General features: G+C 34.1%; 2 protein-coding genes across 2 annotated transcripts; one reads left to right on the forward strand and one right to left on the reverse strand.

Moving 5' to 3' along the window:
• Window positions 1–19,024: 19,024 nt before the first annotated feature.
• On the forward strand, window positions 19,025–21,205 carry LOC143619674 (TORTIFOLIA1-like protein 3). The gene is made up of 4 exons (XM_077091551.1): window positions 19,025–19,911; window positions 19,987–20,095; window positions 20,175–20,587; window positions 20,684–21,205. Exons 1-4 carry the CDS (start codon window positions 19,102–19,104, stop codon window positions 21,023–21,025), a joined length of 1,674 nt encoding a protein of 557 aa, XP_076947666.1. The 5' UTR covers window positions 19,025–19,101; the 3' UTR covers window positions 21,026–21,205.
• A 3,197-nt stretch (window positions 21,206–24,402) lies between these two features.
• LOC143619673 (L-ascorbate oxidase-like) lies at window positions 24,403–26,675 on the reverse strand. The gene is made up of 4 exons (XM_077091550.1): window positions 26,412–26,675; window positions 26,237–26,329; window positions 25,928–26,140; window positions 24,403–25,542 (listed from the first exon to the last, which is right to left on the reverse strand). Exons 1-4 carry the CDS (start codon window positions 26,673–26,675, stop codon window positions 24,403–24,405), a joined length of 1,710 nt encoding a protein of 569 aa, XP_076947665.1.
• Window positions 26,676–26,998: the final 323 nt, after the last annotated feature.

The raw sequence follows: 26,998 nt of genomic DNA on the forward strand, positions 1-26,998 counted from the left end.
TAATACTATTTCTTTTTATTAAAAAAACAATTTATTTCCACTCAATTTAGCTAATATATCAACACGTAATTTTTAATAATAAATATCAAAACATAATATTTTTTTTCAACTGATATACTTAGAAAAATTATTGTGATAAATAAAAAAAAATATCATACAAATGTGCCCATTAAATATAAACAATAAATATACAACCTACACAAAATTATATAACCTACACTTGTTAATATATGAATAAATTGTATTTGTGTAGGATAAAATTTTTGAGTGTAGGTTATATGTTTTTCGTGTGTAAGTTATACGTTTTCGTGTGTGTGTGTGTAGTTTATTGATGCTGAATTTTGTGTGTCGGTTATATGTTTTTTTTGTAGGTTATATGTTTTCTTATTCTTAGAACAAGTGTAGGTTATATGTTTTTGTGTAGGTTGTGTATTTTTTGTTGATATTTAATGCAAACACTTGTAAGATGGTTTTTATACTATTCATCACAATGTAACTACGTGTTGATGGATATTAATATATTGAGTTGAAACAAATTGGTTTTGGATATAAATAAATTTTAATGTATGAATACATTATACTTGTGTAGGATAAAATTTCAAGATAAAAAAAATAAGTTATAAAAATAAATGAATTTCTTAATATTTTCCAATTATAATAATTTGATTAGTTATATTTGTAACATTTCGGATTTTCCAAACCTGTATTCGCTTACGAACGAAACATTTTTAGACCTTTATTATTATTGAAAATTAAGTTTTTATAAATAATAAGTTTATAATGTTCACTTTAGGCCCCTTATACTTTATATGTTGTTCAAATCTTAAACTATGCATAAAAAGTTCGTTAAATGACCTAAATCCAAACTATAGGGACTAAAGTTGACAAATGATGATATTTTCTTCCTTTTGGCCGGAACACCACATGGTGGGGTGGCCTAGGCCCACCATGCGGTGCTATGGGCTACCTGCACAGCTCGTTTCGTTTATTATTGTTTCCTAGTTCGTTTTTGGCCCGAAATCGCTTATTTTAGGACATAATCGAGTGTTTTGAGACCCAAGAAGACTAATATAGCTTAGATACATATCCACACTCATTAACCCTTGATCAAGAACGAAATTTACTGGTTATAATGTTGATTTGATCATTAAAGGCCCATCTAGTTCTAAAACAAGTAAGTTACCATATTTAGTTCGATTTAGTGTATCCTATATAAAATATCATTATTTCTCTACCAAAAATCATCCCTAAACCCTAATTCACAATTCCTAGCCGTCACCAACCTCCAACCTTCATCATCTTCTTCGGTTTTTGCATTATTGTTGAAGATACACTCATAAACGGTTGACTTTGCTTATGCACCGACCTTTGACTTCCGTTTCTCATCGATCCTTTCACTTTCCGGGTAAGTTGTAGGAAACATTCATATATATTCCCTAGTGAATAACCTTCAATCAATTTTGGTGGTTGAAGGGTATTTACTGGTCAATTCGTTTAAAACTCGTTAAAGGGCAAAATAGTCAACAAGTTTGACTATCCGTTTTCTCATACTTCTGGTCGGATTCAACGTTCGGTCCAGAAGACTTTTATTCTTGTAACGTGATTTTAAGGCTACTGACCAAAATCCGACTTCCGACTCGCTGTTCAGATTCTGGTCAGTACCAGCTCGCTTAAACGTTTAATTCAACATAACTAGAGTTCTACTCATCCGTTTGGATTGATTCCAGCGGCATTAAGTTTTTTTTTATTTATAGTTTCATATCACAAAGTTTCAGGTTCTGATCAGTTATCTCGTTTGATGCGTATTGGACGACTCGCTTATCCGTTGACTCGTTTATTCTTAATTGTACCCGCTTGCCTTTAATCTAAGGTGAGTTTTATCATTCCCCTTTTTATACACTGTTTTCTAACTTTTTGGGGACATATGCGTACTTAATCATATTTTCTATTCTATATATAAATACTCAAAATCGCAAACATAATCATTGTGTGAATATCAGTGGAATGCTATTTGCTAATTGCTACATGTTTAATTGTTTACTTGATAACGTTTCGGAGAGGTCCAACATATCCCCTTTTGTATAGGGTTCTCATTAGTGTGATCATACGACCGTCTTAGTAACCGGAGCCCGATTCGCTTGGCAAAGGTAAACCGATAATTTAGTTATTGTAATCAATGCCCGATTCGCTTGGCAACGATTCATTGGCACACGGATATACTTGATTTTGATTTGTTAAAGTTTGATTGATTATTACCACATAGATTGGTTTGCGCATTTATCAGTATCATTTATCAATTATCTATATTATATATATTCTTATTGTTGATTCAAAATTGGTGATCATCTCACTCAACATATTTGTTGACAAAACTCCATTTTCTGCGCATATGCAGGATGTTTGAAGTTGAAGTATGAACGCTTAGAAAGACCTTAGGGTTATAATGAAGACAAACTTGGAATTAAACTTGTTATATTTATTTATTTGGATTGTTTGGTTGTATTTGATTATTGTGTGTATTATTAGAACAAAATAATTAATTAGATATTGTCATTTATACTTATGATAGTATCTTCGAGCTGTGAGCAATCGGATCACGCCCCGGCATTTCCGCCATAGGTTGGGGTGTGACAATATTAATTGAATAGATAACTATTATATTTATTAGTTATATTAATTGAAGAGAGAGCATGCATTAATACTTTCCTCATTTATCTTTAAGCATTTAAAACCTAAAATAAAATTAGTGGTCCATATTCATTTATCACATTTCTTATAATAATTTCATTTCTCTCTTGAACCATCCCATATATATATATATATATATATATATATATATATATATATATATATATATATATATATATATATATTACCATGTGACATGAACCTTCACTCCTTGCCTTCTTGGAAAGACAAAGGTTTATCCAACTTTGTGGTGGTACTGTTAGACCAAAAACCTTTGGTAACCACATAACATTGTTTAAGGGTATATCTGATACTAGGACTGAGACTCTTAAACCCTATAAGTTATAAAGGACATGGTTTTTGAATTACCAGTTTCATATATGGGCATGTTATTGGAAATACCAAAACCCCTCTGTTATTTAATTTGAAACTGTGACAGATACATTAATGCGGGAATGCGAAGACTACATTAATTCAATAACATGAATGACCGGTGCAGGTCTGGATGAAGCAAGTTACATCTCTACGATGCCTTATGCTCATTTATGTTACTGGATTAATGTAGTCAATCACATTTTAGCGTTGATGTACCCGTCCACCAGACGGGTAAAGTACTAGTTATATTGTGTTACCAAATTTATCATATCCTACCAAAGTGGCAAGGTTTGCCAATTAATAAGTTATACCTTTGGACTAACGAATTGCATTCGGGCCATCTATTTTGGCTGGGCTTCTATTACTCGGACTTTCCACTAATGGATTTTGTATGTATTGAGGTTTGGGTTTGCATGCACATTTTAAATTGACAAATCACGGTTTCAAGGTTTGTGAGCGCGGTTGATTTTTACAAGACTCGAGGTCGAGTCTCTTTTATGAGGGGGAGTATGATGCACGAGCATCCAGGCCATTAAGTCGGCCCGGCCCGGCCCAAATGTTTATTTATTATTATCTATAAATATGGTTGCTAGGTCTCCTATTTAGAGAGTTTTTGAAGATTAAAAGATTGTAAAGAACGTTTGTTCTTGAACCTTTCGGTTCGTTTCTAACCTTTCGGTTAGATGATGAATTAATCAATTGTGTTTGAGCCATTTGAGTAAAGCCGTGGAATCGGCATCAACATCTTTCTTATTATCCATTATTCATCTGCATGTGAGAATTATTAGTGTCAAGTATCAATAAGTTAACTTAAATTGTGTATTGTTAGTTTTTAATATATATATTTTCTGTAAGGTTCTACAACTCATGTTTAAAAAGACAAAAACCGTTGTTATCCATTAATCATTGTATCCTTAGTATCTTGCGTGTTCATATGCCATCTTAGTGATAATAGAAAAATCTAAACCTGGCGTAAAATTTGAATTGAAAATACGTATAACAAGTAGAAATGAGTATTCGGATATAAGACCCGGTCTGAGATTGGTTATAAGAAAGTATTGGGTATTGGCCGAGTATGGCTTAGATGATGCCAACCTGGTTCGTAACCCGAAAGCGATTGATTGATTACATGGTTGTCTACACGCATCGAAACCTGATATATTACTATATTGCTTAATATTAAAAATTATAAAAATAAGGATCTTGAAACTATTAAATACTTGAAATTATTAACAGTATATGATTGTTAGAAATATAATCAAGTGTTTAGTATTTCAAGTTGATTTTTAAAGTGAGTTTAAGATCGGATTATGGGTTTGGAATTCGGATCGTAAACTTTAAAGTTTTAGCATATAAGATCGTAATCGATAGGTATGATGTCTAATGGAAAATTTGTAGCTTAATGGATAAAGAGTAACGGGTACCCAATAACTATTGGCTAGATATGAGACGCTTTTTACAATTAATTTATAAATTATTTTTTTAAATATTTTTTCTATTTTAAAATTCCTTAATTGTTACGTTTACAAATAATTAAACTCACCATCTCATTTTTATAAAAGGGGAAACTATACTTCTATCTATAAAAATAGACCATGGGTTTAAATCATAGGTTAACATATCCCTGACAATTCATTACATACAATATAAAGCTTTTAATTTTCTTTAAAAGTAATGACAATTTAAACCAAAAAAAGGAAAAAGAAAAAAGGTTTGAGCTTTTAATTCTCTTTAAAAGTAATCACCATTTAGGAAAAAGAAAATTGAAAATATAAAATATAAGGATTGGAAGACTGTCCCAATAATGTGGTATTATTTTAATATGCCGCCCATGTTACTTTTTGGTTGGTATAAAGAATCAACCACAACCCCAGTGGAATGTTTTTTTTGTTGAAGGGGGGTATGTAGAGCAAAACGCCATCATATAATTTGATTGTAAGCCATGACCACTACCCATGCACGTGTCTTTTTCTGCCATCCATGTTATGTGTTTACCATCCTTCGTGAAATTGCACATGGTTTGTAATTATATAGCCTGAATCTCTCCCTCTTTTGACTTTGTTGCTTATCAACTCCTTAGTCTCTTTTAGACCTTCCACAAACAAGGTCCTTAGTATCAAGGATAATAATGAATACAATCTTAAGATAACACTTAAGATTATATTCATTATTATCTTTGATAAAAATTAACGTTTTGAATATATTATGAAATCACGATTATATGAAGAATATGAACAACCACAATATTAGAAGAAGAATAGAATTAAATACATTTTGTCTATTACAATAAGACATTTATATATATACAAAAATTGAAAGCTAATTCTAAAAATATATTTAATTACAATTATATGTAAGGCATAACTAATGAAGAGAATATCTCCATCTTTAACTAGCCATGATTCTTAAGATTGTATTCATTATTATCCTTGATACTTAGAACATTTAAAAACATCCTTGCTAATTTTGGGTAGGTCAGACCTGAAGTATCAAAAATAATATAGAGGTTGACATCCTATTTTAAGAAAATTCACTTGAGTATTAAAGATAGTTTCAAACACTGTTAAAAGAAAAAAAAAATCTACTAAACCATCACATAAAAAAAAAAAAAACTCTATTCTCTAAAACTCACCCGATAAAAAAAAACCCAAAAGCATCATTACATCATCAACCCAACTTTCTTTTTTTAACCACTCTTAATCTTTTATCTCTCTCTATATAAAGCATGGTGGACTCTACCCCAATCCGGGTTTTCTATTTCTTTGCCAAGAACATTGCGCTTCAAAACTGGGTGCAAAGTCAGACAAAAAAAACATTATGTTTTAAAGTTGTAAGAAGAAATTTAAAAAAAAACAAAACAAAACTTTAAAGTCGCTTTAACGATCTAAACGTTTGTGCGTCGATAACTTGTGCATATCATGCACAACTTAGTTTTGAATAAATTTTCACAGAAACGTAGATATAAATAAGCATATTGCAACGGTATATTCGGATTTTTATTAAACATTGTATTTTAGACATTAATTATATGAGGAACATCAAAGAGTCTTTAGCCTAGTAGAGCCTATGTATTAGACTATCTTTTGTCTTTTAAATGGTGAGGATTAGAATTCCATTGTTGCTAGAGTGGTGTGAATCTATGAGTAGGGGTTTAAACAAAATGAGCCGAGCCCGAGCTCTACTAGGCTCGAGCTCGGCTCGTTTCGAGCTCTATTTTCAAAGCTCGAGCTCGGCTCGGCTTGTTTACTATTTATCAATTGTTTTTTATATAACTATAATTAATTTTATATAATTTTTTTCTATTATATTTTTATGTATAAATAATATATATTATTTAGTTATTTTTATTTATTTATTCATAACATTTTATATATATATATATATATTAATTAATAATTATTAAACATATATTTTAAAAACTTATATAAATGACAGGCTCATTTAAGTTCGCGAGTCAGATCGAGCTCAAAGTGAAGCTCAGGCTCGGACTCGTTTATTAAACGAGCTTACTTTTAGACTTGGGCTTGATTAAGCTTGGCTCGATTGAACTTTTTAACGAACCGATCTCGAGTGGCTCTCAAGCAGCTCGGCTCATTTGCACAATCAGACCCCATCTCAAATGATTATAGGAGTTTGAGTGGATATTAAAAAAATGAGAAATTGAAAAAAGTATAAGTGAGCCACATATCAAATTTTGGTCGGGTAAAGAAAGATAAAAAGAGGAAAATGACCAAATTGTCTATTTTGATCCATCTCATTTTGAATTTGTCTATGAAAATCCCACCAGTTTAATCATGTCCACTTCAAAACCCATGGTCTGTCCATTTATTCTACACCAATAACCAAACACATGTGTACAAAGCTTACAAGAATGTTTCCCGATGGCCACCTGTGTTGGGCTATAGTTTGTGGTTTATGCTTTGTAGTTTTGGGCTTAGTTGGGCCATATTATGTAAACCGAAATCTTTAGATTTCGGTGGGCTTTAGTATGCTTTGGGCCTAGGTTGGTAGTCTATATATATGATGTATGTATCTCATTGTAGGTTGTTTAAGTTGGTCGATCACTCATGTAAATTTGTTCAAGGGCTTAAGTATAACATTCGGAAAAACCCATATTTATTTTAGGCCAAATTTGTCAACTTTGAAAGTTGAAGGATTAAAATTATTTTCAAGATAAGTCATGGAAAGAAAAATTGGATAAGAAAAATAAACATTTCATGTTAAGGAAGTAAAAATTCCATCTCACGTGGAAAAATGAAAGAAAATAAAAGAATTCTCTATGGGTATAAATAAGGAATGGAACTTTCATCCCATATGGAAACAAGAAAATAAATGGAAGCTCTTTATAAGGAAGCAAATTTCCATAGAAATGTTTTAATGTGACTAATCATTCTCCATAGTCCTAGCGGAGGGTGCAAAGCTCCCGACGCGCATGAACTCGTGCGATGGGCGTAATGTGGCGTTTTGATGGCGCACTTCGCACGCTCGCATCGTCGCGAGCCGCAAAAGGGCCGATTTAGTATTTTTGGATAGTACGAGAACTGGAAATGAAAAATATAAAATTCATCCTTCGCGCAACGCGAAGGATCAGACTTCAGAATCTTCGCGCTACGCGAAAGACAAAATAGTTAAACCAGCATAGAACGGCTTTGCGCGACGCGAAGTAGCATTCTGCATGCGTGACATGTGGGGACACATGGAGACACATGGCAGCACAAAGTGACACGTGGCAGGACGCCTGATGACTCAGCGAAATGTGGACGGTTCGCGCGACGCGAACGAACCTTCCCGCGACGTGAAGTTGCAGGATTTCAACTATAAATAGGAGGATCCATGGCATTTCACAACTCACACCGAAATATTCCACTTTCACACGTTTGCCTCGATAAGCGTGCCGATCTCGTAGAACGTGCCAAGCTCTGAAGCTCTGACAATCTGAGTGCTAGAACGCGATATAAAGTAAAAGTGCCGCCCGATCAGTCTTAGACAACTAACTCCGAATACCCGCGTGAGGTAGGGGTTCTGATTAAGTTGTTATTTTATTATTATTATTATTATTAATATTATTATTATTATTATAGCTTAGACCATAGTTGGGGGGTATAGCCCTAACCTTGATCACTGTTAAACATAATATAGTTTTTCATAAGCAAAGGTTATAATCAAAATATTGTTTCTTAATAATTAAGAAACATAATCATTCACATGCAAAAGGTATAGTTAAATAGTATTTCTTAATGAATAAGAAATATACTATTCATTCACACAAGTTATAGTTAAAGTAATGTTTATTCTTGAAGAAGAAACCTGGTATACATGTTTCTTCCTGAAGAAGAAACCTGACATATAATTGATTATTAAACAAAAGGACTAAAGGTCCAAATGTTTTATATAAACAAATGATTTGTCAAGGTTAAAGTTATACAGAACAGACTACGAGGTCTGAATCCAGATCATTAATCTAGATATTTATACAAATGTTATTCTCGAACTATAGGTTCGAGATAACAATCAATCAATCAACCAATCAATCAGAAAGCTGAAAACAAAAATAGGAATCAGTAACAGAAACTGATTACATACGGGGGTCAGTAACCGAAACTGATCTATAAATAGGAATCAGTGTCAGAAACTGATTACAATCATATAAGGTGAATACGCCCTAAAACTTTTACAACTCTTTTAGAGTCTGAACTGTTTACATAGGATTTACGAATCCTTAAACTTTGTGTTGCAATAATAAGAAACGGGTATACTCATATTAAGAGTATACATGTGTCTGGATCCATACATACATGGTGACTCGGAGTTCCCCGAGGCCATGCATATCATCAAACATGCCTCTAGAAGTCTACGGGACTGTTCAGATAAATGATATTGTGTATATGATTAATTGTACATGTACTTAGGGTTTTTTTATCCCAATTTAGTTGGGTGCCTAATGAGTGTTGTCACAAAGGTATTATTGTTGACTACACAATGGTATTGATACTAAGTCAGCGTCATTCATCGGCTGTGTGCTGACGTATTTTTCCTCCACATTTCAGGAAAACTGTAAAGAATAGAACTGACAGGCAAGAGTGATAGAAGATTGGTGACATAGTCATTAGAGGTGATCTGATGACTCAAATGTTTTATTCAGAATATTATTAAAAGAATTATATTTTCAAAAGACAGATATTTGAAATATCAATAGGTATTATAACCCGACATCTTATAAATGAATATTATTATACGATAAAGACTTCCGCTAAAACAAACACGCAACTCTGATATATTTTCAAAACTGATACCAACTAACGGGTGTCGCACCCAGGCCCTAAGTCTGGGTGTGACATTAGGCACCCGACGTAATAATATACGTGTGCTTTGAAGCTTGTTCATTGTGTTCATCGTTGTTATTTGATTGTTATAGAATCGACTAGTTGATTAGTTTCCGCCTAATCAACGAGTTAATTGATATCATATTGAAAAATCCTCCCATGGGACTTACAACCTGGTTTTCTGGCATCTGACATAAATGTTCCTAATGGCCACTTTGTTTTTCAAATCTCGGCGGCGCTTTGATTTTTTGAAATGTTCCCGACGCGTTGTTTATAATTTTATTTTTCAAAGATGATATCTTGAATGTCAAAAGCTTTGGCTTTTGATGGAAGATCACTTGTTCTTAATAAAGAAGGAAGGATTGAGAACAATTAAGGGTCTCTGTCAATGAAAGGGATGTTGTTTGGAGCTCAAAAGGATTAGAGAAAAGGGTCTTGGAGCCAGCTAGGGTTAAGGCTTGTTTGTTTCCTTGGTGGTTTGAAAAGGTTAGCCACCCACATCATGACATCAATGATGATGATATTGGTGGAAGAGTGGTGGTTTTGGCAGTAGGTTTTTGGGTTATGTGTGAAACTGAAAAACCCATTTGAGATGGGGTCTAATTGTGAAGAAGGAGGCATTTTATTAAGATTTGATGATTTCTAAATGAAGAAACGTGGATCGACTCACTGGTAGACGATCTAATTTCCTCGGGTGTGATTATGCTATTTCACCGATGGTTCTCTGGGATCTGGGTTCTTCCACCTACAAAATGAACAGCACCGTAAACTTACCCCTCAGAAAGGGACAGAGGGGTCCTCTTTGGGGTAACCCTCCGGTGTGAGAATAAGTGTTTGTGGGAGAAGATAATAATATGAGAGTAAGGAAAATGGAGTGTATTGCTTAATATAGCTGAATACTCTGTAATTGTGTGTGTTTGGATGATCCTCTCCTTGTGGAGTTGATGTGGTATTTATAGTGCTAGGGTTTCCCATGATTGGGCTCAGACCCAATTAGGGCCTTGTTGGCCTCCTCCAATTGCTTTGCGCCACGTGTCCTCTGGGACACCTGGTGCTTTTTCATTGGTTATAATCACGTGGTAGCACATGGGTTTTGCTGAGTTGTCCACCTTTCATTGGCAGCTGTCAACATCAGCATATTCTTATTCCTTAAAAAGATACCTTATGGAAGGTTGTCTGACGTGCACAATCAAGGTTGCCCTAATCCTGATTTGGATAAGGACAAGGTTGATTATGTGCATGTATGATACGCGCCTATCCTGAGGATGCGCGGGGTCTTCTCTTTATTCTCACGCGCAGATGTTTCATGCGCAGATGTGATATGCACAAGCATGTGATATGCGCCACGCGGGGATGCGCCACGCGCAGATGTGATATGCGTGAGCATATGTGATGCGTGAGCATCTGTGATGCTTGAGCATGTGATGCTTGAGCATGTGATGCATGAGCATATGTGATATGCGTGAGCATATGTGATATGCGCCGCCACGCGCGGATGCGCCACGCGCAGATGTGATATGCGTGAGCATATGTGATGCCTGAGCATCTGTGATGCCTGAGCATGTGATGCCTGAGCATGTGATGCGTGAGCATATGTGATATGCGTGAGCATATGTGATATGCGCCATGCGCATAGGTTTTGGCTTTGTGCCTTTATAATGTCTTGATTTCAAGCCTCTTGTCTATATCTTGTGGGTTGACCCGCCTCGCTCGGTGTTGAGGCGGGTACATACCTCTTCACTAAACATTTCAAAAAGACGCTGTCGAGATTTTGTAAATAAACTTGAGTAGTGGGTTTTGGAGTGGACATGATCGAACAAATAAGATTTTCATAGACAATTTTAGAATAAAATTGGTCAAAATGAACAATTTGGTTATTTTCCATTTAAAAAATGAAAACGTACGGGATCTAAATGGTAAATCAACTTAATATTGAGAGACCATATTGTAAAATCATGAGCCGACATAACGCAGTTAACAAGAAAATGTTTTAATGTGAAAATAATATTTTATTGTTTTTCTGTGAAAAAGAAAATAATGTGAAAATAATATTTTATTAATTTGAAAAAGAAAGAAGACAATGAATTATTTGTATTTCAATGTAAGGAAACCTTTAAAATAAAAAAAAGGGTAAAATATTAATATTTATATTTATTAATCTATTTTTAACATGATTTCTCATTAAACTTAAAATGATTTTAATAAAGTGACAAATCAATGGGCAACAAGTTGTGTCGCAACCTCCTTTTAAAAAGCAAAGCCAATCCTACTAAAAACAAAGCTTTGGGACTTAGGAGCCAAAAAATGCCATGCGTGACACCCTAGAGCACCCTAGAGTGGCAATGAGGAGTGGGAGATGGGTGGTGCCGTATCAAAAAAGAACAGCCTGAAGCGCCTAGAGCGGCGTGGTTGTCCCGTTCAACTTGAAGATCATCGAAGGCACGGGATGTTTAATTTTGGGTTGATGAAATGATTTTGGGATGAGAGAAGTGGGAACACGGTCCCACCCATCTAGGTACCGAGGAAGGATGAGTAGGGTGGTGGGATGACTCCGTCCACCCTAATGTCTAAAGGTCTAGTGCTGAACTTTGCCTTTCTTTTATGTTGTCTCGTACTTACGGTTTTTGGAGCTAGATATCTCTCTAGAATCAACTCTCTATTATTTGGAATATAGGTACGGTCTATCTACATCCCACTTTCACAGACTTTGCTTATAACTTTGCTATTTGTGGGATTTCACATGATATGATTGTTGTTGTATCATGTAAGCTTGGTTTAATTCAAGATTTTGCTAACACACGTATATGAGTTTGAATCAATAAATCACTAATTTATTTTGAACGGGTAATTAACGAAAAACGAATATAAGATCATGCTGTTATTGGCCTTATTATCATGCTTATTGTTTATTCTCAAACTTTAAAAACGAAGCAACCAAAACTATCTGAGCTATACTTGTCTTAATTACCAAATCTAACAATATAGATGTGACGCATGGCCATTAATTATGATAATTATAGTTTTTTTAGAAAGACTCAAAATACAACATAAAAGTTTCTTAATTTGGGCGATTTATTTTTAATAACAAAGCTGGACACTTGGAAAAATCCCAGCTCAACCTGAAACAAAAAGTAAACCAAATAGTTTTTATAGTTTTTTTATTTAACATATCAAAGAAAGACTCTTAAGTGAAAAAAAATGTTTTCGAGGACTAATATAAAAGTAATAAAAGAAAAATACTAATTTTAATGAAAAGTTAATAACAGCTAGCAACACCAATAAAAAAGGAAAAATCTTAATATGAGCCGAAAACTAGATGGGTAAAAAACTAAAAATAATAAAATCAAATCATACCAAGATATATGAAAAGCCTTTAATTATTAAAATCCGCTTAACTTATTAAGATAGACGACCGAGAAAGAAATGCTCCGCGTTCTTCAAGTGATGGTCTCAGCTTATTGTGCTAGCCCAAAAGGTCCTATAACATAATTTTTAAAATAATCATATTATTTTAATGTTAAGTCAAAGTTGGGTGAGATCTTTCTTCAACCTCGTGCTTGGCTTCAACTCCGCCTATGCTTTCAACACAAGGAATGATAATTACCACGTCTTCAAATAATGCTAAAACACCTTGTGACTATAAGGTCAATTCTTAAAAGGCCCTTGGAACGAAATCTTTGATTATAAGCAAATATGGGTTGCTTCCAAGTTCACCAATGCTGATCATTGCCCTTCACCTTCGATCTTTTGAAACACAAAGCACAAGGCTAACACTTGTCACTAACATGCGCTTGAAGAAGGATGCTACAATTATTGTTATAATCATTTAGAAGTATTATTATGATAATATTATAAGACGGTATCATTTTTTATGATTATTTTTTTAACATACACTACATTATTTGGCGTAAAAAGAGTAGATTCCTAAAATATGCTTACATAGAAAATGTATGTACCCAAATTTTATATTTTTTTGGTTTATAGGATTTAAATTTTATATTTTGTTGGTTCATAGAATTTGAATAATGAATTAGAAAATTAGTAAATTCAATTTTGTTTATGAGAAATAATTTCAATATTTTTTCAAACTACGAAGGAATTCAATCAAAGGAATTGAAATCTTTGACAATACACAATTAAAATATTATCATTGCACTCGCCATGAACATGTATCATATGAAGATAGGAGGTCAAGTGACCAATGACTTTTGAAATTTATATAAAGCGTCTAGTATGAGAATTTTGATTGACCCCAATTCTTTTCTACCGGTGACCCTGAATATTAGCTGCACTACAAAAATAATAAGAATGATATTTGATCGGAAGGCTGAATGTTGCTTACCTTGAATCAATTTGGCAGGGTTCAAGTATTTTTACTCTCGTTTATTTTATTTTATTTTATTTTAAATCATTCTCGGCGTTGGACTTTTTGCTTACAACCCAACATATTAGCTGGCATTTTGCACCCTTCTTCTCATCTTTTCAAATTACACATCTCTAGACTAAATGTTTTTATTTATTCAAACGGTATGTTTAAACGAATATCAAACCATGTCAATCTATTTCTCGTCGTCTGTCTGAATTGATGACATGCATAAATCACCCTATTATCAGTTTTTTTGTTGATCCATGGGTGTATAATTGAGTTTAAGTCTTGGATGCTTGCCTCAACAAGTGATGCTCTAATGACTTTTTTTTCTCTACTCACCATTTCTACAACTCTACTGTAATATATTATATAACATTAAATTTTTAGTTTGCTAATTCTCATTAATTACTCTTAGCTCTATATGTCATAAAATCAATGGATTTTTTTTAGTTGGCTAACTCTCATTATTCTTAGCTCTATAAGTCATAAAATCAATTCAACACATAAAAACTCAATGTTCCCGTTACCCGCTCGTCCTATAAATTATGACATAGGTTCGAAATCAGATTATTTATTTATTTTTTTGCACTGCCACCAACCCTCACCACATTAATACGTATTTAGTATTTGACATATGCGATGAGAGCTGATGATTTAAAAGCAATTTCAGTTAAACAAATAAACATAAAAATTAATCACATATTCAAATGCAACAATTTTCTACGATTCTTATATTTCCTGTTTAAAATAGGTTTATACATTAAAGTCATATCAAGATAGACGTTGTATTATCAACTAGAAAATAGTCTATAGTAAATAGTATTTTACTAAATACATATATTAACGAGCTTATGATCCAATGGTATCTAGGGGTGTGATAAATTATCTCTTTCTTAATTAACGATGGCTCAAATCCAATTGTGAGAATAAGTGGATTTAGATGTATAACCTTCAGCCAAACGATTATTGGTTTTAGTCTCACTGAGACATGCTTGTAAATTAATGTGAAAAAAAGTTAGCAGTTAAAAAAAACCTGTTAAAAAGGAAATAAAAACTAAATGAGATTACTCTATAAAATAGTAACCTAAACTTGTTTTAATCAGGTCACTTATAAAATATTTTGTTCAAATTAGGTCACTAAAGTTTCTTTTGTGTTATAATCATAGATATTTTACATGGATAGTAGGTTATGTAATTTTTTTTAATTTTTAAATAGTTTGACATTGCAAAATTTTTTTAAAAAAAATTGAGAAAAATAATTCTTAAATTGCAAAAAATTGAAAAAAAAAGCTGAAAAATTGCAAAAAATAAAATTAAAAATAAAAAAAGTAAGAAACCACCCCTTTTGAAGTTACGGTTTTTTATAAGAAACCACCATTTTTTTGGAAAAATTCCAAAAATATAGTTAGGTGATATTAAAATATTTAATTGTAGAATTATTAATTGTTTCCATATAAAAAAATAAAAACAATAGGAACACATTAATTATATTGTAGTTTGTCGCAAATTTTTTAGATTTTTTTTTGCAATTTTTTAGGTTTGTGATTTAAATATTATTTTTCTCAATTTTTACTAATTTTTTAGTTTTTAAAAAATATTTTGTAATGCCAAATATTTAAAAATAAAAAAAACTATATTAAACCGCTATTTAGATAAAATATCTCAAACTGAAACACAAATGAAACTTTAATAATCATAATAGGAAAAAATATTTTATAAGTAAGCTGATTTGAAATTTTCAAAACATTGTTACAATTATATAAACCAAATACATATTATTATTGGCCTTGAGATATTAATGAGAAGAGGTGGTCAAATATTATTATTAGAGCACTCTTAGCCCGTTCTCTAAAAATATGTGAGAAGGATTTATAAATTATATGGTATGATTATAAGTGGTTGTGAGTAGAGGAGAAAGAAAATGTTATAGGGGAAAGTTAAATTTAGGGTTTCACTGCTCATACCTAACGTATAATTTTTTAATATTTTTTAAAAGTGGTTGTGAGTGAAGGAAAGAGAAAAAATAATTAAACAGGAAAGACAAAAAACAATGATTTTTAATGTAATCTATACAATTTAATAAATAAAACTTTACTTGTTACACGTGTCCTCTAATTAGCCACCTCTTTCTCTCAAAATCCCGCCTCTCACCACACTCCTTTCATAACCCTAATCTACAACCACAATCACTCCCAAACCTCTCCTGTGCCAATCTATATCTTCTCTTCAGAAAATCTTTCGTAATGTTTCAATCCATCAAATCCCATTCTCAAAATCACGGGCGACCGAAACTTCCAATTTCATCTCCATCGCTGCTGTCAAACTACAGCTTCCACGCCGTCGATGACTTTTCAAACGAAATCAAACCCTAATCGATCTGTAATCAGTATATCTAAATCCTCTCAATGCCAACAACCCTCATCAAAACTTAGGGCGGAGTCACCAACAATTGATTTCTCTCACATGGTACCTCTCTTTCTGTTAGTTTTTTATGTCTTTTGAAATTTCATTTAATTCAACTACTTTGTGAATTAGGGATTCGATTTTTATATGTTTCTGTTATATGATATCTGCAGTTCCAAATATGATGCATTTTAACTCTAAACCTGATGTGAACAGGGGATACAAGGTACTCAGCCATCTTGATTAGTGTGATTACAGTGGTACATTATTGTTCACAGATATGCATTTCTTCTTTTTATTACATTAGTGCTTTGAATCTTAACAGTATTTTATGATTTCATAATACTTTGATTACAACAATATGGTTTACATAACAATAACAATAAAGTTTTTGTCTTTCATAAAAGTTTTCTTATGAAAGCCCATTATAAGCATTGATTGTTAAAAACTTATAATATTCAATTTGATTTCTATCGTCTCATTTTTATTTGAGTATATATTTAACAAATCTACAGATTTATTTTGATTATTTCAATACACTTCACACAATAAACGAATTTGTGGTTATTGCAGAGGATAGTAGTGTTTCTAATGCTTACGGTTTCTATCGGTTGTTTATATATTCGCTGATCAATGAAATTGTTATATTAAGAAGAGGTATGTTATTATTCAACTTCAAGTCGTTACCATATAACATTTCATTTATGAATGTCTTACGTATACTTTTTTTTTGAATTATTTAAAGTTACTTAATCAACATAAGCGATAATATTTATTCACACCAGATTTCTAGAGAAAAGTATTGGTGAAGCAACATCCTCTCATCGGTTCGTTGGTATATCTAGGGTCTCGTCACTTGAAGAAGAATTTCTTAATGAAATTGATTTCGTCAACATTCGTGTAATTAATGAAATAAGAAAGGTATGTTCTATTATTTTGAATTAATGTTTTTATATTCAACTAAACATGTTTATTAACATACCATTAATGATATATGTGAAATCCCTTATTATTGCTGGTAAGATCAAAGATGTATGCATTAAAGAATCATGGTATTATCTTGGATGTGATTTATGTAAAAACGGAATATGAACTAATTTAGTCACTATTCAAAAGAGAGAAGATCCAGGTGATTTTGATCTCAACAAGGAGTACCCCGTGTCAATGACAAATGCACTTAAACTACAGTATCATATGTTATTCCTAAGTTTTAAATATTTTCCTACTTATCTACAATGCAACTTTTTCATATTCATTCCCTAGGTGGTATACTCATAAAATTGGTATGCTTTATTATTTAAAGTTATTACAAGTATTATTTTTTTAGAAACAAGATCCCCATAAGAGTCCAGGATTGCACGGGGACTGTGACTCTTGCTATGCTTGAACGGGAGGTTTATGAGCTTTTAGGACAAACTGTTATACAAGCCTTGAAAAACAAGAAAAGGTATATGATTGTCGTTTTCAACCGTTTATAATAACTTTACTATACTTTATAATGTTTTCAGTAAATATATTTAGTGTTTTCCACAGTCGGCTGAATTTGCAAAGCTTCCTACTCATTTCAATATCTTACTAGAAAGAAAGATCGCTTTTAGAATCGAGATCAAGAACAATAATATTGATAAAGATGTCGATTTTTTTCAATTTCTAAAATGACTGAAGATCCAAAAACTATTTCCGGACTTGAAAAAACTCCATATCAAACATCATTATAATATTTCTTCATTTATATAATAAACCAGCCGTATGTGTGCAAGTAAAACATACTACCTTTTATGTCAAATGCAGGCTGACGAATCTGATTATGAGAATCTAACTAATTCATAATTGCTACTAAAAACTGATGTTACTTTGAAGGATATTAATTTTTTAAAATATTTGTTTTCTTTATTTTTTTTTATGTAGGATTCTATTTTCTTTACTGCTAACAATGAACCCTAGCTTTTCAATAATGATGATAATATGGGCAAGACCGCAAGACTACCGATGTTGATTTAAAGAGAAGATTGACGCAAAGGGTGTGCCCGATGCAACTTCAATAGCAGACTGATGATTCCAAAAACTGAGAAGTAGATGTTGATTTTTTTATCGTTACAAATAAATTCCTTTTTTGTTATCTATTTTTCAATGTTGGCTCATTTACGTTTCTTTACAATTTGTTTTCTTGGGTTTTTGTTGATGTTTTCCTTTTATCAGATGTCTGGTTTTAAAGAGGCTGTTTTTTATTTGATGAAACGGTGTCTCTTTTAGAAATTTATGTTGTTTAAAATCTTTTAAGTTATATAAGATTTGATGTTGTATGATCATGAAATATTATGTTTGAAATAGTTAGGTACCAACAAATGATATGGTTCTCGAAGACACTATTAAACATATGATTTATGTTTGTAAATATAAGTTCTTTGAATTTTGTTAATATCATTATAGAACTAACATTATGCGCTTACTATATTGGCAATACTCTTAAAACCTTTTATATTTAATGTTAAACTCATAATTTATGGTATTATGGTTTCATGTTGTATGATATGAAATAATATCATAGCACCAACATTATGTTGTATGCACTTACTATATAATAACATTTTATAAAATTAATTTGTTAAACCCGTGTAATACACGGGTACATAACCTAGTTATATGATATATATGGATATAGAGTGGAATGGGCTGGTAATTAATGAAAAGAGGTGGTAAAAGAAAAACGACAGCATTTACCATTTCACCAGATCAAAATATAAACCGAAAATTATCAGTAGTATTTCACCCTGCTATCTTGTCGTATTAAACGCACTCCCTCTTTATATAAACCAACTACACTTCTCGGATAAACCGTGTCACTCATAACCCAACCCAACCCAACACTGATCAACCACCATCCACCACCGGCGATGCAGCCGGAGAATCCAGACACACCACCACCTCCATAACAATCTCACAATGCCACCACCACCTTCCACCACCAACCAATCTTCCACCCGCGAATTCAAAACCCGGGTCCTCACATGCCTCTACAAGCTTTCCGACCGCGACACTCACTCCGCCGCCGCATTAGAACTCGAATCCATCGCCAAAACCCTAGACCACCACCTCATCTCACCCTTCCTATCCTCCATCTCCGCCACCGACTCCTCCGACAAGTCACCCGTCCGTAAACAATGCGTCCGCTTAATCTCCACACTATCCCAATCCCACGGCAACACATTATCTCCCCACTTATCCAAACTCATCTCCGCCGTCATCCGCCGCCTCCGTGATCCCGACACCGCCGTCCGATCCGCCTGTATCGCAGCCACCGCCTCAATTGCGTCACACGTCACCAAACCACCGTTCACTTCTGTTGCCAAACCGTTAGTTGATGCTTTAACAACCGAACAGGACTTGAATTCTCAGATCGGCGCGGCTCTGTGTTTAGCCGCGGCTGTGGTCGGCGCGCCGGATCCAGAGGTGGGTTATTTGAGGAGAGTGATATTAAGGATTGAGAAGTTATTGAAGTGTGAAAGTTTTAAGGCGAAGGCGGCTTTGTTGTCGGTTTTAGGGAGCGTGATTGGCGTTGGTGCGGCGGATAGTCCGGTTGTTGTGAGGAGTTTGGTGGGTGTGTTGGTTGAGTTTGTGGTGAAGAGTGAGGATTGGAGTGCGAGGAGATCGGCTGCCGAGGCGTTAGAGAAGTTGGCGATTGTGGAGAGCGGTTTGTTGTTGGAGTTTAAGGCGTCATGTTTGAAGACGTTTGAGGCGAAGAAGTTTGATAAGGTAGGGCTGTTTTCCCCAAACTGAATGTATTGTGATTATTTGGTATTAATATTAATTGAATTTGATATAATGCAGGTGAAAATTGTAAGGGAGACGATGAATCGGATGATAGAAGCTTGGAAGGCGATTCCGGATGTGCAGGAGGAGGGATTAACGCTGTCGGAAACGCAGTCCGATTCTAAAGGTATTAGATCTTGAATTATTATTAATGCTGGATTAGAGATCTATAGCAATTAAAAAAAATTTAATGTGTGATCTGGTAGTTAAAGTTACTAGCGACGGAAATCAACCAAGAACTGCGCATATGACTAATAAGAGAACTGGGACGAGCCGAATTGCACTGGAAAACGCTAACAAGAAAGCTGGTCCAGCGATGTTTAGGAAGCTGGATCGAAAGAAGCCAGCCGCGACTGCTGCTATTCGTCCTGCTAGTCCACCGTCTGTGAATGATAATCATATCAATAACAGGTTTGCAAAACCAGAAACAAAACACGAGATTGTTGAAGAAGAAGTGTATGACTATGAATCCGAATGTCACAGTGCAAGCCGGAGTGCCACTGTTGTCGAGAGCAATGTTGTTCACAAAAGCCAGAGAGATTCTGAGGAATTAGCTTTGATTCGTAATCACCTTGTTCAGATTGAGACCCGACAGTCTAATCTGCTTGATATGCTTCAGGTAATTTTGCCCCTTTCGGTAGGTTAATTGTTGTTGTACTTATATGATTTATGTGTGTCCTTGAATAGTTGAATAATGTTATTGTTTAAATTATAGAAATTTACAAGAAGCTCAGAGACAGGGATGCGAGCACTGGAGACGCGAGTGCACGGTCTAGAGTTGACACTTGATGAGATCTCATTTGACTTGGCCAGATCAACTGGAAGGTTGTCACATCCTGAAGCCATGCAACCCGGGTGCTGCAAGCTACCTGGTGCGGGCTTTTTGACTTCTAAGCTCTGGACAAAAACAGAAACTCAGCATTTAAACACTATAAGCCAGATGAGTGGCAGGAACATGAATCTCGAATCATGTAACCGAGAGAACAGGGGGTTTAGGCGTCAAGGGTTAATCAAGAATCCATTGGCTGTTGTTCACCATGGGGTTTCTGAGATTTAACTCACAACAAGTATATTTCGTGCCTTGCTATGTTACAATATCTTTTGCCGGATTTATTTTGATATTGGATTTGTTCCACGTATTAGTGTTACCGCAAGCGTTTAGGCTCGGGAGAGTGTGAATTTTGAGAAGCTTTGATTGTGAATATATGTTGATATTACAAATTTACAATTATCATGAGTTTTTATGATGTTGGATCGGATTGGTTTCTACATTAAAAGGTTAAATGAAACTTGTAAAATGACATATTGATGCGTTTGTATTTTAAGAAAATGAAGAATTAAAGCAATGAATATGCATACCCTTTAAGGATCCTGCTTTTTAAGTCATGTCCTGCAAGAAAAAACTACTGGTTATTTCAAAACCAAACACATGATTTGCCATCAACATACTGGTAGCATGCCAAGCTCAGTCACGAGCCCCTACTCAGTCATGAGCCCCTACTCGAGTGCGCTTTCACTTGGGGGAATACATGTGATCATTCTTAAATGGACATAAATGTACACTAAAGTTAATGATTAGACTTGCTTTTTATGTATAACCAAACATTTGTCGGGCGATCAATGTAACCAAGAACACAATCTTGAAAAGGATGGATTTGAGTTGATTATTACTTGCTAGTTTTCTTAGTTCATCTATGTCTAGCAAAACGAACAGGTCAAAACAGGTTCGAGAAGTGTCTGCTTCGAAAACTATTTTTCAGGAATTTTACTAATATTCGGTGCTTGGATGTCTATCACTCGATTATACTTTTTTTGGAATGGACCGAGTCAGATCTGATAATAAAAATATAATATACAAAATCATCATAAAGCAAATAATAAAATAGTGACGATATGCGAGGCTAGTTTTTTCTCTTGGCGTTTTGGGTTAATGTAATTGCTCTCATGTTAACCAATTTTATGTCATGTTCTTTACATATATAAATAAGATGCTTCTAATCTAAACTCTTGGAGTTGTTGCAAAATTAGTCAATAAGGTTACATTCAACAAATCTTATAATTTCAAATTTGGGTAATTCAAGTTGCAAGTAAAACACAAAACCATATAATTTCAACTTTAACTTAGTCTCCTAGTAATACTGTTACCTGCTTCTTGTGCAAATTGTTTCATTTTGTTCTAAAATCTGTAATAATTCCAAGTAAATTCCAATTGTTAAAGAGCTTTCTGATTCAACCTAATATTAGAAGATAATCTTTGGTTCAATAAATTTTGTAAAGAGCAATCGAAAAACTTAATCGAAGTTGATGTTCATACTTTTGCTTATTACTTTGTATTCAAAGAAAACATGCATCTACTATTATTGATCTTGTCTTAGCAAATCTTTAAATTTATAATTAAATTGTAGTGCAAACTATTAATATCGCTCACATGACGAATGCGTCTACTTTTTTATTCCAACTGCTAAAACCTTCTTTAACAAATGCATCTTTGTGATTTGCAAATTATTCCTTAAAACAACCAGCAATACAAGTAAAATGGTCTATCAGTTTATATACCATATTCAATTTCCATCACTGTTAAACCATGCATGACAAAAACGTCTTGCTCTACCACCAAACACTTGTTGTGGAAAACCTTGGCCCTTGGTTGACATGGACATCTGATCACCTATGCCCTTCTAATTTTATCACTTTGATTAGGGTGATAAAAGGAAATTGGGTTCCGTTCAAAAGGATCCGCGGTAGAAACCTTCAAAATCAATTCTCGTAAGTATTATTTGAAGTAAATTCAAGGTTTGAAAATTTTAATTTTAAAATATCTTTTCATATTCCCTAAAATGAAATGTCAAATTCGAATCAAACTGACATACAAACTCTCAAACAAGTATAAAATTAAAATTCAAAATTCTAGCAAAATGCATAGCGGCATTAATATGTGTTGAAAATGTCTCTCTCTCTATGAGGTTGAGGTTCAAGCCATGTGATGGACAAAAATGTATAGATTCTAAATAAAAAAAATGAGTGTGTTAACAACCATTGTGAAGTAGCGAAACTAAAAATTTAATAATCATATTAGCATTCTAAATTCAAACAAATAATCAAATTCACGTAAAATAACAACTAGCAACCGTTAAGCTATTACGACATTATGTAAAGTAACAATTTTTAGAAAGAGAGAAAAAATCAAGATGAGGGTCTTGGAGGGTACGGCCAAAGATGTAGTAGACTTTGATTCAGTATTTGGGCTTAATTTAAGTGAGTTTAATTTGAGCTGATTAAGTTTCATATCAGGCTTAATTTAGGTGGGCTTTAATGGGATGTTTTGTTTATTTTTTAACAACGTTGAACTATCCCAAATTCCCAATGAGTGGGTCTTCTTGTGACGAGATTTCAACCGTTCATACTGGTTTTCATTTTCCAGGCGTGACCGAGGCTGTTGCCTGTTAGTTCGGTTCTTATCGTGTTTAACAGGTTAGAAACGACATGCTTAACACAAGTATCAAGCATGAACACGACTCGGTAAACTACTTTATATGTCATGGTTATAAAACAGTTTTAAGTTTAATGTACCAATAAAAAGAAATGATGGAGACTAGCCTACTTATTTCAATTATTTGAAAACGTAAAAGAAAAATCACTTAGCGCACTTTTTTGATTAAGATGTCTTATCATGTTTTAGACAACTGCCCAATTGACTGCCATTTACTCATTCATGAACATACAACAAAAATAAGCAAGTGCATTGTCTATAGAGGTGCATAAAACAACCGGTTATGGACTCGATCCAACAGTTCCTACCCGGTACCCTACCCTACCCGCGGGTATGAACCGGGCTTTGGGTTTCCCTCTGAAACTGTACTAGGAACCGGAACCGACCCGGACACGATGGAACCGGTTCCTCCAATACCCGGTCAAACCCGACCCTACCCTAAACCCGAAAAAAATCCGACGGAACAGGTCAAAACCCGGTCAAATACCCGACTATACCCAGGATCGGTTCCTACCCGGACCCGGTTTTGACTTTTGTTGACTATACCCGGTTCCGGTTCCTACCTAGTTCCGGTTCCTGAGAATATCCGGTTTTTACACCTCTAATTGTCTATATGTTTTTTCTTAATCGGAAATGGGCCAGATAATTAAAAAAGAAAAAAAAACCATAATACTAACTCTTCTCTCTTTTTTTATACCGGCATTTTAGTTTATAGTAATGTAAAATAATGTTTTCAATTCACGTAAAACGAGCCTTTGTAACCTACTAGTAATTGGTTTACTAAAAGCTTAAAATGAAATTCGAGTTATGAATCCACACTTTTGTATAACCAACGTGACTATAATAAATCTTTACACAAAATAACACGTCAATGCTATATTGACGCTTAAACAAATATGAAAGAATACTTATACAAAAATGGAACCCGATTTTTAATAAAATTTCTAAGGCTTAATAAATCTCTTGGTATCACCACAACCCATGATAGATGTGGGAAGTCTTGACACTTTCTCAATACCTTCTTCAAACACTGCTCCCATACCCATGTAAAAATGTGACTCAATATGACAATGAAACGCCCATACACCCGGGTTATCCGCTACAAACCTCAAAGCTGTCCACCCGTAAGGATGAACCGGCACTGTATTCTTCATAATCGGGTTCACTAAGTTATACCTCTTTGGATCCTCCGAAGCATTAAACTTTCCATCACCGTACCCGACAACCCAAAAGTCATGCCCGTGTAAATGCCACGGGTGCGTCTCACTGTTATTAGGATTTAACATGTTTGCGTTTTGAAGAATAATATCTACCGTCGTATTAAACTTTAGTCTATACAAAGAGTTGCTAGTAGTCGTAGTATTATTAGGAGGGGGGATGCTAATGTCATAAGCTTCATACCCGTTGATAGTATCGGGTGGTGGGGTTTGTTCAAACGTGTGAAGTAAGTTATGTTTAAGCGATATGAGATACGGGGTGTGTGGAAGGGTAAACGAGATGTTATTAATCGACCATTTGACACTCCCGTTGATCTGGTTTTGAGTGTTTAAAAGAATAATAACTCTGTCAGATGTCTTAGGCACCGGGTGTATGTAGTCAGGATGGGATCTAATAGCAAGGCTTTGGTTAACCCTTGATTCAACATCGTTCCACCGGGGCCCACTTGGTGGAATAGTTGGTGGGGACCTGCTGGGATGGTTTGGGTAGTAATTAAATATACCCAAAGCATTAGGGGTTGTGTTGTTACGGCTCACCATTTTTGACACGACCCAGTAATTTCTTGTTGGGTCTTGATTCGCGGTCACTAAAACCGAGTAAGTTTCACCCGAGTAAATATAGAGATTATTTACCACGAACGGTTCCACGTAGTGACCGTCGGCTTCAACAACCGTCATATTATGGCCCTCTATTTCAAAACTGAGGGAAGCCAAAGCCGTTAAGCTTCCAATCCTAAGCCGGTACGTTTTCCCGGGAACGACCGTGAAAACGTACGGCGAGCATTCGGGATTTGTGGTGTTACATTGATTCGCCGCAACCCCGGGTCTACTGCAGTTGAATCTTCCTTTTCCTTGAATCAACAATGACTGAAAGGAAAATCATAAAATATAAGTTTTTATGAAATTTAAAGTAATATCATAAAATATATTAGAAAAAAGACAGATCTGTGTTGGATTCTTAGTGTATCATGAGTTGTCACAAAAGTAAGATATCATGTAGAATTTTATTTTTATAATAAGTTGTGATTGTAAAGTTGAAGTGTAGATAAGTCATTGGATTCCTGTAAATGGACTACTAATGAAAGAAATTTGTAGTATTCATAAAAGATGTTTTAATGATACAACTTTTAGTCAAGTTGTTTATAAAAAATGTTCTTTTAGTCAAAGGTGTTTCATGGCTAACAAAAGTATAGATTTAATGCTAGACTAAACAAGGGTGTGTGAGTTAGTAGGTCTAAAATAATTAAATTACCTCAGGATCATTGACCCATTGAAATGGGACGGAAGAAAGTCCGGCAGCCTGCTCATACGTGCTTTTATGATACCAATCATTAAGAATGATGCTTCTATCATAATGATAAAAGAACGGTTCCACTTGTCCGGCTGGCAAAGCCACCCGAATCGATCCATATAACCCCGCCTCTCGTTGCATCCCATAATGCGCATGGTACAAGTATGTCCCCGCCTGCATGTTGCATAAATAATAATGTTATGACCCCAGAATCTATAAACATAAAAGATGGCTTTGAAACATAATTCGGTGAATAACTTAATTACTTACCCTATCAACAACAAACTTATATCTAAAAGTGTCACCAGGTAAAATAGGACATTGAGTAACCCCTTCAGTTCCATCAGCCCATGGAGTTCCAATCTACAAAACAATCACAATTTACAAATCCATTAACACCTCAAACCCCTAATCACACACCAACTTAAATCTATCGGGTAATTACCTGTCGGATACCGTGCCAATGAATGGCAACATTTTCGGTCAACAAACTGTTCTTGAGATCAACAACAATAGTGTCCCCTTGCTGAGCTAATATTGTGGGACCAGGGCTTCTTCCATTAATAGTTATGACTAGCTTCCGGTAGCAATCAGGTGATTTAAACTCGTACTTAACTTCCCATCTATAATGTCGAATCCTGGCTTCCACTATAGAGTTTAGACTTAAAATAAGTAGCAATGAAGCACATATTAATAATAGGTTCTTCATGTCTAAGTGAATGGGCTTGAAATCAGTTGGTTTTAGGTTGTAAGATCTATTAGAAGAGTATATATATATATATATATATAGACAAGGGTGGTGGCTGATGGAAATTGCTTAGGTGTTTCCAGTAAAATTCTATTATAACGCGTGTAGGTATTATTATATAAATTTGAAAGTCATACTTTTACTTTTGTGCACCAGGTATGACTTTGAATATATAGGAAGAGTCAGTCGACTAGTTCACAAATGGTGAAAACAAAAAAAAAATTTACGTGTTATTGAACAGGTTGTTTTATAAGTTATACATAAAACTTTTATGTATAACTAGT

Source organism: Bidens hawaiensis, unplaced genomic scaffold (genome assembly GCF_021521415.1).
Source record: "Bidens hawaiensis isolate Kalapana, Puna unplaced genomic scaffold, B.hawaiensis_p1.1 tig00002477_1, whole genome shotgun sequence".
Taxonomy (NCBI): domain Eukaryota; kingdom Viridiplantae; phylum Streptophyta; class Magnoliopsida; order Asterales; family Asteraceae; genus Bidens; species Bidens hawaiensis.